We start from the raw sequence: 12,529 nt of genomic DNA, 5'->3' as shown, positions 1-12,529 counted from the left end.
TTAAAGACGCAAACCCCTCACTGCACGACAGCTGCGCACCTTCAGCAAACCTCCTCATTCCTGCAGCAAGAGGGCTTTATGATTGTTTCTGAGCGCCAAAAGTGGTGGATCTGTTCGGCAAAATATCTGACTGTGTGTCACCACATCCCTAATGACTGTTTGGCGAAATATTTGACTGCATGTCACTGCATATCGAACGACTGAAACAATATAGCTAGAGAAATCTCCACTGTGCTGCTGAGTAAGAGCGCTTCTCACTGAACAGCGCAGGATCGATGCCGTAAGTGTGCCCAGGCCCAATTGTGGTGTGAGTGCGGGCCGTCGGGGGGGACGGGAGGGGGGACAAGCATGCTTTGGCCCGGTTCGAGGCAACTGTACCTAGTGTTAGTGAGTCCTTAGCCATTTTGGTCACTGAAACCGAAACTTTTAGAAAACTTCTGTCAGGATGAAGAAGTAGTGAGGTGTATTGTATATACAAAATTTACGTTGTTTACAAGACCTGCATCTGTGCAATGTTATATTTAATTCTTTATCAGTATCAGCTGCCAGTATCAGCACTAGTCCATCCTTTTCCCCTATGCCTTTGCTGGCAGCAAATGCCAAGCAGAGGACTAAACTCATTATAGTTTGACAAATAGTGTGCCAGTTGTACAACATAACATACTTTTGATACTTTTTAGGTATGTAACGTATAATTTGATGCTGTTGCCCGACTGACGTCGGAATCAGCATATCAGCAAGTATCAATGCCTTTTTAAAACCTGATGATTTGTTGTTTGGGATGTATTGCATCCATCTTTACTGTCTGTCAGTTCAGTGTTTTTGAGTTCAGGTAAGTGCTCTATACTCTTGTAGGCAGTGATTTTTAACCTCTTTTTGAATGGACCAAGTTTAAAACATGTTTTTTTACACTGTTGTATGGTATTTTGTATGCGTGTTGGTATCTTTCTGTGGCTGTGTTGGATTAGTGGCTTTTCACCTTATCAAGTAGGTGAATATTTTAAGTGAATATTAAAAAAAATCCCAAAATAAAACCACAATACCAGCAGGACTGAGGTTCCCACATGGTGAATTACAAGTAGACTTGGCACGCACACACCACCGCGCACTCAGATCACACTTTAATGCACTCAGTGTTTCTACAGCACACAATTAAGAAGAACCAAAACAAAACAAACAATTTAAAGAAAATATTAACAAAACAAATTATAGCTGCAAGCAGCAATTAAGGGGCCAAGCAGTCCAGAGCCAGAATGATCAAAGCATTCGAGAGGCCAGAAGCAACAAAGTTAGTGAGTAGCATTCGACCAAGTGAAGCAGTATTTTAATAAATATGAAGTATGTTTCACTTAAAATATCAGAAAATCATGAAAACAATTAGCATTGATGATTTCCTGGTTTATAACTTTTGACCAATAGGCGGCAGATTTATAGTTTGGTGGAAATATATTTAGTATTGCAAAGAGACAACCTCAAATGCAGTTTGTCATTATACTAGCAGATTTGTTGGTGCTGTTAACAAAAACAATTTTGTCTATGGACATAAATTTCACATGATTTGGTCATCATGGTCTGAAAATTAGTAAAATTTTGTGATATTTCGGGAAACGGTGTAGAAGGAAAATGTTTTTGAACAAAATCTAAATGGCATAACTGCTATCAATGTTCTGTGCGTAACTCAAATTGAAATCAATTGTACCACAATAAACATATGCAGTCTAAAGTTATTAGCATATTTATGAATCATTAGTAATAGTTACTTAAGGGTTTATACCGAGTGACGCTGTTACCAAATGTATTATGGTTATTTTAAGGTGCCAATGACACACCTAAAGTTCGACTTCGATATGTTTAAAGATTGCAGAATTACAGCCTCAGATGATCTTTGACATTGTGCCAGAACATTTTTCAGTAAATGAAAACCTAGCGTCTATCAACATAAATTCCATAAATTCATGGTGGTGCAGGTTAGAATGTTGACCTGCAGTGGTCTCCCAGTTCTTCTTACCACTTTATTAATTGACCCCAATTGGTAAGAAGGCAATACTTCAGGCTGCAATCTACTTCCCACCTCAATCATAAGACCTTCAAATACCTAGCAGACTCAGCCAACATAGGTTCAGATGGGCCAGGAGGTAGGCCCTGACAAAGCTGGACCTTTAGCAAAGATTGATGAACATGTTTAATTTTACTCCATCTTTCACAGGTGTTTTCAGGACTTGATTAGGCAATGTTTTATGTAAAAAGCATCTGTGGAAGACAGAGTGGCCAGTCAACCTGGAATGTTGCAGAGAGTGCAAAAGATCATGTAAGGTTCTATTAAAGAGCCCATATTATTTGTTTTTGAAAATGCCCTTCCATGTAGTGTGTAACACAGCTCTAAGTGAAGTGAAATATCCAGCTAAGGCTTAAATCTGTAAGTGTACAGTGTTTAAAACTATTGATTTATCTATAAAAGAGTCATAGTGAACATACTGTAGTGCTTTAAACGAGTCGTCTTAATAAAGAGCCATAAGGTGTTTCACGATGACATGACTACAAAACACAAGTAGTTGCGCGCGCAAACTCGGGAGATTTGAAACCTGCGGCCCCGCCCACTAACACAGAAAAAAAGCCACACACACACAAAGACACAGGTCGAATGTCACACTGTGCAGATGGATATTATTGAGTCTCTATCCAAAGATGAATCCTTAGCATTATAGCCCTGCCCTGAGCAGTCTGAGTGCTTCTGGAAACTACATGCTAACAAAGAAGACTTCATCGGCCGTTTGTTAAAGAAAGGATCAGTAAAGTCTGTCAGAACATGGATCAGTGCATCAGTTTCTTCCTCCATTTCACAAGTGTAAGTATGTGCGATTAAAATTGTTGCCTCGTATACTCTAGCTTGCAAATTATGTATTTATTTGTGTTTTGTTATTTGTAATTGCGTCTACTGTATCAGGTTAACTCGCTATATTCTCATATCGCGTGTAAAGCCACATTAAAAAGGTGACGCGTGCACCTTTGCTTATGGACAGTCAGCTGTTCCTACATGCATGCAACCATCACACTTCAAAATAGTTCAGCTCTGGTTCGAGGTGAGCTGTCTAATTTGCACCCAGCAAGCTGAACTGGCGCTCTAGACGAATGTGCGTTCTATATGTTTTTGAAAGTTTTGGTGTTGTGTCCTCTGAGGAGGGTAATGTGTTTACCACGCTTTACACTATGAAGCGTATATGCACTGTAACTACTTTTATATTGTTGATTAGCCGCTGGGCATTTCAATCTGTCTCGCACTGAAGGCTGTCAGTGTCGACCAATCACAGCAGGCTGTCATCGGTCCAATCAGCGCAGATTAGCTGTTAAAGGGTCACGAAACACCGAAACACATTTTTTGAGCTGTTGACAGTCGTATATGTGTCCCACACTGCTAAAAACACTATTAGGACACCTATATTTCACTAAAAAGTGTAAATTGGTTGTTTTTGCGTTATTTCAAGCAAATTCGTACTTCCTGTTTGAAACAAATTTTTGAAGCTGCGTCACGGTCATGACATAATAGCGTTGTATTCCAGCGTGCAGACTGGGCGTCTGTGCTAGAGTGAGTCTTATTACGTCTTACAGTGTGTTGCATTAATGCATGAGTAAGGCTTGGTTCAAACCAATCAGCGCGCTCTATTGTGCAACTTCATTAATATTCATTACTGTCACAGTGTAGACGGCAAAGACGCCACGTTGTGTTGGCAAAACAAGCGTGAAGTGTTGCTTTTATAGTTTGCTGCAGTTAAGTTTTGTTTTCATTTTCTCTCTGTGAGAGCGCAGACTCACGCGTGGATTAACAGTGTACGCGTCGCGTGACAACAATAACTTACGTGTCTAAGGAGGATTATTGTTTACCTGAGAGCTGTTCTCATCTGCAAATGCTCCAGATCCAGATTCGCTTGTAGTCTCCTCTAAATAAAGACGCGGCTCTTGTTGCTGGTGATTGTCCTGTCTCTACAGATTTGGTAAGTGAGCGACTCTTTGTTTATTCAGTTCGTATTTTATTCGTATCAAACAAACTTTTGCACCGAGTGCAATTGTTAGCACTAACAGTTACAACCAAACTATAACCTCATGTTGGATTTTGTGACCGGAATAACACACGCGGCTTTCTGACGCTACCTGCCGTGTGTATCTAAGTTTCCGGGAAATGCTGAGTTTTTTTTCTCTCATTCGCCGTGCGGTATCAAACATTGCATGAAAAATACACGCTTAGAGCAGCACCTCGAATCAAATATCACGTTTGTCGGAAAGAGCCAAACTGCAGTTAAAGTCCACCATTTAATAATTTGGCAAATAATTCGACTACAGATGTCCATGTAAACACAGTCACATTGTCTGCTGTGGGTGTGTGTTTTGACTCTGAAATTCAGCGCGCCCAAATAGACACTCCCATACCAAGCCGCTTTTCTTCCTCCGACACTCCCCCCTAAACAGAGCTGGACACGCCCACTTTTCTGACTTTTTCCAAAGTAGAGGTGTGAAAACACACTGCTGAAACGAGGGGGTTTCATGGCCCTTTAAGGAGGGGTTTGGGAACAAATGAATCACTAAATGATTCATATGGGAGTCGCTGGGAAAATTAGGTAAAAGTAAATGCAGATTATAAGATCATGAAAGGTTTTTTTGACCTTGCATGCATATTAGACTGTTGTTGGAGACCCTTACAATCAAAATATGACCCTATTTCATGTATAATAGGGGCTCTTTAAAATGCTCGCACTTACTGTTTCTAGCCAGGTGGTAGAGGTCTGCAGGTCAGATTTCTGCGGCGCGGGAGCGGTCGAAAGCTGGTTTAATTTTGGATGGGAGCGGGCCGTCTAGCAACATCGCACCCGAGTCCAGAGCGAGCGAGCACGTGTATGTATGTGTGTGAACGAGACAGCGTGATGCTGCTTGGCTTGTTTGTTGCTGTGTGTGTGTGTTTGTGTGTGTGTGTGTGTGTGTGTGTGTGTGTTTACACAGCTTGTTAAAGGCAGTCTGGACTCTGTAAAGCTGGGTGGTTTTCAGTTTTGTTCTCCCCACGCTCTTTAGCGGGATGGGGTGCCCTAGTGCCACAGTGAGATCCTCTGCCTAAAGAACTAGACCTTTCTTGGATGCTGCTTTTGTACCTAATCATTCAAATGCACAATCACTTTACAAAATTTGTCTATTACTTTGTCTATTACTATTACTATCACCTATTAACATTACCTTTTTCAAATCACATCCTTATTTAACCAATTTACCTGATTACTAGTCATACAAATGGCTCCTGACCAGAAAAGTCCTGAACTTTTTCTGCAGGTCTAAATGACAGGAAAAGTTGACCAGACAAAACATGAAATATTTTCTGTTTATACTGTCTGCAATGTAAATCCAGTCAAAGTAAATTTAAAAATCACTACATTCTTTTTTTATTATTTCTGTTTTCCATACTGTCCCAAGCATAGAGCATTAAGCTTCACTATGGCCACTTTCTGGCATATATCTACTGGTTTACATAAGGGTAAAGTGAATGACAACAGGTTCTTCTGTGCAGTAGATTGTGTGGTATTCTTTTTCTCTCTTTCATTCTCTTTCTTATAATTTGTTTCTCACCTGCAGCAAAGCGAGCTTCCTTCTCTCCATCACTAAGGTCACTGTATGCATCATTTTCCAGCTTGCGTTCCTGTTGTAGGTGCAGACTCGAGGTGCGTCCCGCTCCTCTGCCCCCCACACCCACTGTCTGCATGCCCCAGCTCTGCCACTCAATCATGTGTGCCACTCGCCCCTGAGCCATTGCTGTCGGTTTTGTCACCTTGTCCTTCATAGAGCGACTCACTCCTGAAGAGAAAGGACAGATAGGATAATACGGTAAGAAGTCAGCAAGATGATTTGTTTATAATAGGAAGATGGGGGGGATGAGAAGAGAGAACATCGAGTGAAGTACCTTTACAGTATAAACGCACACCTGCTCAAAGGTGGATGTGATATGGCAAACAAAGCAAACAGAATTATTAAAAATGTAAATAATTAAAATTCACAATTAAGAGCTTTTAAAGGGATTACTGAAATTCTATTTAACTTAATATATATATTAACCCTTGTGTGTTTAAATTTGCTCCCTTTCCTTATGTTAGGGGCTGTTGTGCCAACAAATTATCAGTTTCATGCATAAATTCACTAACTATGTTTACTATGCTCTACTATGTTTTTATAGATTTAAAGAAGGCATTTGATACAATAAATCATAATATATTGGTAAATAAATTAGAAAGGTATGGTATTAGAGGAGTAGCCTTGGACTGGATAAGCAATTATTTAAAAAATAGGCAACAGTTTGTAGAAATTGGCAACCATAAATCATCATATCTAAATGTAGTGAAATGAAGTGTGGCATACCACAAGGATCAGTTTTAGGTCCAATATTGTTTATAATTTACATTAATGATATGTGTAAGATATCAGAGTTGTTTAAGTTTATTTTATATGCAGATGATACAGGCATTTTTTGTTCTGGGCATAATTTACAAAAACTTATGGAGTTGATTAAAACAGAAATTAATAAGTTGAAATTGTGGTTTGACATAAACAAGTTGTCATTAAATATAAGTAACACGAAAGTTATGTTATTTGGGAAATAAAAAAAAATTGTTAATGAGGTTATAGAAAGAGTATATGGAATGAAATTTCTTGGTGTTATACTGGATCATAAAATTAGTTGGAAACCGCAAATAAATAATGTGATATCAAAATTAGCAAAAACTATAGCAATAGTGTATAAAGTAAGATTTGTCCTTGACAATAAATCATATATATATATATATATTACTATTGACTGATAAAACATGTGGGGTATTTAGAGCATACAAATGCTTTATTTTTAAAATTAAAGATACTTAAGTTTAATGATTTGAAGTTAAAGTTTAAAGTTAAAACAGCACAATTTATGTTTAAAGCTAGGAAGAAACTACTTTCAAAATGCATAAATGTTTTTTTTTTTTTTTGAAGAAAGACAAGGGGGATATAATCTAAGAGAAGAACTAAATTTTAGAAGCTTGAAAACAAGGACAACTTTAAAAAGTTGTTGCATGTCTGTATGTGGTGTAAAACTAAATCTAAGTCTAAATCAGACTCTTAAACAATGTCAAGATATTAATCAGTTTAAAAAAGTTGTATAAATATATATTATTAAAGCAATTTAATGAAGAAGGTGATTGAAAAAGGATAAAAAGAGAAAGCTATGATGAAATTTAATTTCAACAAAAATTATATAATATTTTGCAGTACTTTTTTTTCTCTCTCTGGGTCTATGTTACAAAATATAAATATACAAATGAAATCAAACATATAATTTTGTCAAAGATAAAATATATGTCATGTAAAAAGAAGAGATAAGTAAAAAAAGAAATAAGTTTAAGTAATAGACGAATTATGTATGTGGTGATGGGATGGGAAAATAATAATCTTGTGCTTTATCCCACTTGATTTTCAATCATGTTGAAATGTATTATTTGTTAATGATATTTTATGTATGATATTTTGTTTGAAAATAAATAAATCAAATCAAATCAAAGCTACTGTATGTTCTGAGAGCTAAGCTCAGACACACACACACACACACACACACACACACACACACACACACACACACACACACACACACACACACACACACACACACACTATAACTATACAAAAGGCAGAAACTAAGCTTTTACCTCTTTCCAACAGTGAAAACCACAAACAATCAAGACTACATAATAATATGATGCCGACAATTTGCAAATAAAAATGTAAATGAAATGGAAATCAATGGGTCAAAAACAGCCACTAACATAACAATAGGGTAGTAAATTTTGAGATTTAGAAAAATATCAAAGCATTTCCCCAAAATATATGTCATAATAAGTTTTGTCACCAAAAATAATTCAATTTAACAAAAAACAGATAAAGTTGTGGCCAAATTAAAACTCTAAATTACCTTAAATAATGTAGAAAATATCCTCAGCAGCACACAAGGATTTTGATTGTATTAATTCCTGCTTTATTTCCACGTCTAATATTACTTTTTTAAAAATGATTTAAAATATATAACTAATTTATTGTTTTTAATTGTTTTATGTAAAATGTTTAAAAAACATATTCAACAGAAGTTCTCAGTGTTTCTGATGGTGATAAACATGAGTAGAATTTAAGGAAAGGAAATGACTCCCTCAATGTGACTTCAAAAATGAGATGTAGATGGTCATGGTATGGAAAAGACAATGGAAAGGAAAGGGGATTTTGGATTAATGAAATTATATCTCGCCACACTCATGTAAATCTGCTAATATTAATAGACTGCACTCTTTCTTGCATTAAATTTAGCTTATTAAAGCTACAATTGACTAAACTCAGTCTTTGTATAACCTTTATTGAGAGGGAAAATAATCTATATTCTTTGTTACTTGAATAGACTCGGAACAGTGCATTACAGTACATACAACATACAGTACAGTACATGCAAAACCTATTCAGAGATTTTTCAAGGTTTCCTTAGGTAATAACTAATGAAATAATGAACATGAATTATTAAAGTTTACGAAATGCATAGTTCAAAGAAGGCTACACACTGAACTTTATTTCACTTCACATAACAATAATACAAAAACACAAATACAATAGCCAATAGCAAACTGACTCAATCTCCACACTACTATACTAGCACTTTAGATACATACACCTAACTCTCCCGTCAACCACCGCATAAAAGCTAAAAAATAGAAATCCACATGACAATGTACTGGGGGACCATATTGCTTAATTTTTTTATGGGATCTATTCTTATTTGGATATTGGAATTCACCAATGGCACAAGCCATTGGACAGTGTTGTAAATGGAAACGGGTGGTGAAAAAGGGAAACCCACAAGGGGTCCATGTTGGCTCCATTGTGTTCATCGCAGTCTGGAGTCAACATGGGGTCAGTTTACCATTTCACAGAACAGACACACACCTGACACACCTGTCAGAGAGGACTTAGCCAGAGCACCGATTCCATAGGCATTGGAGTTCCGTTTCTTCAGCCGAGGAAGGATTGAGGTGGTGTCCTCCATGGACAACTGAAATGAAGGAAGGCATTCAAGAGAGAAAAAATGGGAGAGAAAATAGGAAAGATGAGGAAAAAGATGGTTTTGGTAGAGCAGGAGGTGCCCCGGAGCAGAAATGAAAAGCAAATTTTGAGCGTGGCATTTTAAGGACAGAAAAGAGGTGATGAGAGAGGTTAGATATAAAGTTAGCACAGTTGTTGCTGGAGATTGTGAAGCTACATTTCCCAGCAGCCTGTTTTATTTTTATTTTTGTTTAACTCTGTGAGTTAGCATGATGGGAAGTGTAGTCTTTTTTTTGTCATTTACACCCGTGAGAAAGTCTAAATACTACAGCACACAAGTCACTGCCAAACCGCAAATAAAACAAAAGAATGGGGTGTGAATTATTTGATTTCTACTGTGGTTCAGAAGAAAAATGATAAAATGAAAGCGATGGAGGAATGAGATTCACAACACTTACATTGATTCCATCCCATGAAAAGTCTGTTCGGCCATGCTGAGAGAGAGAGGAAGGAGGGATGGAGACAGAACGGGATGGGAAAAGGCAGAGTTGTAGAAAGAGAAGAAAAGAGCAAGAGACAACCACAGAGAAAGGAAGAGAGAAAGGGGAATTTTGACAGAACAAGGCATTAAAAAAACACATGAAGTTGACGGAGAAATAGAGAAAAAAAAGAAGAAAAAAAAACAGAAGAAATCAAATTGTGATATGACTATTATTGGCTAGGTTATCAGACATGTGGAATAAAGTAACACACTGGTATAATAGTTATACTAGCCACAGTTTTCCACAAGTTAAAACTGTATGAACTAGAAAGCTTTCAAGTTACAGAAGAGATCCATAAACCATTTAAACAAATGGCTTCCACACCAGTTTCTTGTTTACATTTGTAAAAGAAAACCTATGTTCTATGTGACTGTTAAGCTATTCTGAGTCGTCTCAGCAAATTTCTATGGAGTTATGGGATGCTCAATAATTCATTAATTTCATTGTTTTATTATCTGCCATTTAGAAATTTCATGTCTGATTGCTTAGAAAAGTAATAGCACATCTCTTCTCAACAAATCACAGGATTTGTTATACCATTCATGCATGTTGTATAAACAGGAAGAGTTACATGCCATCACAGCATTCATGTCCTGGAGACACCGTATGAGTGGCTGTTTTCATTTCAAATATAACAGATTCTCTATGACTGTTGGTAAATACCTGCAAAATACAGTCTATGGATGAAATTATGTTTTACAATTAATCTTGATTTTTTTTGTTTATGTATTTATTTTAATTTAATTGCACAGGTAACTTCATTTTAATTGGATGGCACAAAAATTATGTTAGCTTTAACCTTTTTTTAGGATTTTATCTAGATCAACATAATCTTTATCATTACTAATATACAGTTCATTTTTTAAAAGAAGAAATTGTGTAATGCACCCTATGATGAAATTATGTATTTTTACAAATATAGCATGCAATATGTTGAGTTCTGATATTTCTAAGCAACTTTGATTGGCTATTGTGCCAGATTTGACGGGTCATTGGGCTAGTTATATAGCCAGGTATGATATGTACCTGAGCGAATGTTATATTACACTGTCTACAACATTATACTTACTAGCATTATTATTACTAGCATACTTTTTAGCAGTGTCAGTAATTATTAGTATTATTAGTGTCAGTAATAAAGTGATACACCATCTAAGAAGGTCCAAAGGTAGAAATCATTATTAGCAAACTGTGTTTACTAGATTTTTTTCCACAGGACCATATTGCAGTATCTTGGGGTGTTTTGTGCTGTTTATGATGTGTTATGATGTTTGTTCACTGAATGGGACTAAACATAAAACAAAATCTAAAAGAACACTTAATCAGTTCATGATCTCAAGAAAATATGCAAAATGCAATCATTTCTATCATGTTGAAATATCAAAATGTTTTAAATAATGTTTTTTTATTGGTTACATACAGTATGTGGAAATTTATCCGATATGAACCAGATCTGTAGCCTCATGCCTGCAGTGCAAGCAGGTAGATCGGATTTTCATCTTTCAATGAAATTCACGCATCATTAAAAACCGTAGCGTATTACGTCAAGTCAGTCCCAATATTTAAATCTCATACACGAGTACTAAATTTTATATTTTTTAGCTTTTTAAAACTGGCATACGTCACATGCTTAAATTATACCATGGACATTACATTAAGAAGCCTAATGGTTTAAAAAGGCCTAGATTTAAAGAAGATGGCCACATGAGAACCTTTCTGTCATAAACGATAGTAAAACAACTTGTCAAACCAGACAAGTAAAAGAATTAAAAAAAAAAAAAAACCCTGCGAACAGAAAACATTTTTCCTGATAATTGCAACTTTGCCGTGCAGTGTAAATACAGACAATCGAATATGAGTCACAGTTAACCTAGTGGAAACACTAGGAGTCAAACTTTATCACACACCAATCAAAGGTTTGAAACAATGAATCCAAAGAGGTGTAAGCGAAAAGGTCAAGGACACCAACTGGGTTTGCTGCCTAGACATATCAGTAGATGCATGTCACGGGTGGAGCAGGCATGCAGGATGATTTTACCTCCGCTGCCTAGTGCCAGTATAGCTTGTGATGTGGATGAGATTCTATGGGCTGACCCAGACCAACGACAGGATGCTGAGGTGGAATATTTTTTTATGTGTGTGTTTTATACTTTATAGTACATGAATAAATTGTGCCAGTGTATAAACATTGGCTGCGTCTTTTGTGTTCATCATGTGTAAACACAACCTCCCAGTATTGGAAATATTGTTTTTAATTTACTGCATCAGTGTGTAAGACCATGTTGTAGTGTATTTTTTTGTGAGGCCTTCTTTGTGATGTCGGACATTCTCAGCAATAGAATATTTTTGAATGTAGAGCTTCATTTTGACTTGAAAATAGGATTTTTAGGAAAAAATTGGGTGAGACGTTATGGTTTTGTGATTACTGTTTTGAGAATACAAAACATAGTTTCAAGCATGTATTTAAGCAACTGAGAAAAATTGTAATACAATCAGCTTTAGAAAATGAGAGAGGAAGCAAATCTCATTTGTATGCTTTGTGCAAAATAAAATAATCACAACCATTCATATTTAGAACAGTTTATGAAGACACAGAAAAGAGTAGAAGAAAAAGCAAGCAGTGTGCTGTATCAGTGATGATGTTAAGCGTCAATTCAGCAAAACTAAATGATAACAACTTAACAAAACTATTCAATCCAGTGCTTGTCAGCGCAAACTACATTCTCTAAACTAGGTTAATGCGCTAACAATGTCTTTCGGCGGTTAAGGAGGAGGGCTGGCTCACTGCCCTTACTTAGATAATCTCTTCCTGTTCTGGACACCTTGGTCTCCATTTTAAAACAGGATGCTGTAGGTGTGTCATATAGTGTCAAGCCTGGTGAGAAGTTTGGCTAGTGTACAATGGATGT

General features: G+C 36.5%; 1 protein-coding gene across 5 annotated transcripts in view; it reads right to left on the bottom strand.

Annotated features, from left to right (window-relative positions):
- fam131bb (family with sequence similarity 131 member Bb) overlaps window positions 1-12,529 on the bottom strand; it is a 90,998-nt gene that overhangs the window by 30,405 nt on the left and 48,064 nt on the right. For 2 of the 5 annotated variants that reach the window (XR_015511236.1, XM_087286853.1), the window contains exons 3-4: window positions 8,983-9,088; window positions 5,605-5,829 (exon numbers count right to left, since the gene is read on the bottom strand). Coding sequence is in view for 4 of the 5 variants with exons in the window: in XM_087286853.1 (XP_087142979.1) it covers window positions 5,605-5,829; window positions 8,983-9,088 (331 nt within the window). In the remaining variant the exon portion in view is untranslated. Of the gene's footprint in view, window positions 1-5,604; window positions 5,830-8,982; window positions 9,089-9,536; window positions 9,573-12,529 lie in introns of all 5 variants that reach the window. The other 3 variants (XM_087286851.1, XM_087286852.1, XM_087286854.1) reach the window with 3 other exon arrangements.

The sequence above is a fragment of the Danio rerio genome, chromosome 16 (assembly GCF_052040795.2).
Source record: "Danio rerio strain M-AB ecotype USA chromosome 16, GRCz13ab, whole genome shotgun sequence".
Lineage (NCBI taxonomy): Eukaryota > Metazoa > Chordata > Actinopteri > Cypriniformes > Danionidae > Danio > Danio rerio.
This window is presented reverse-complemented; position numbering and strand designations above follow the sequence as displayed.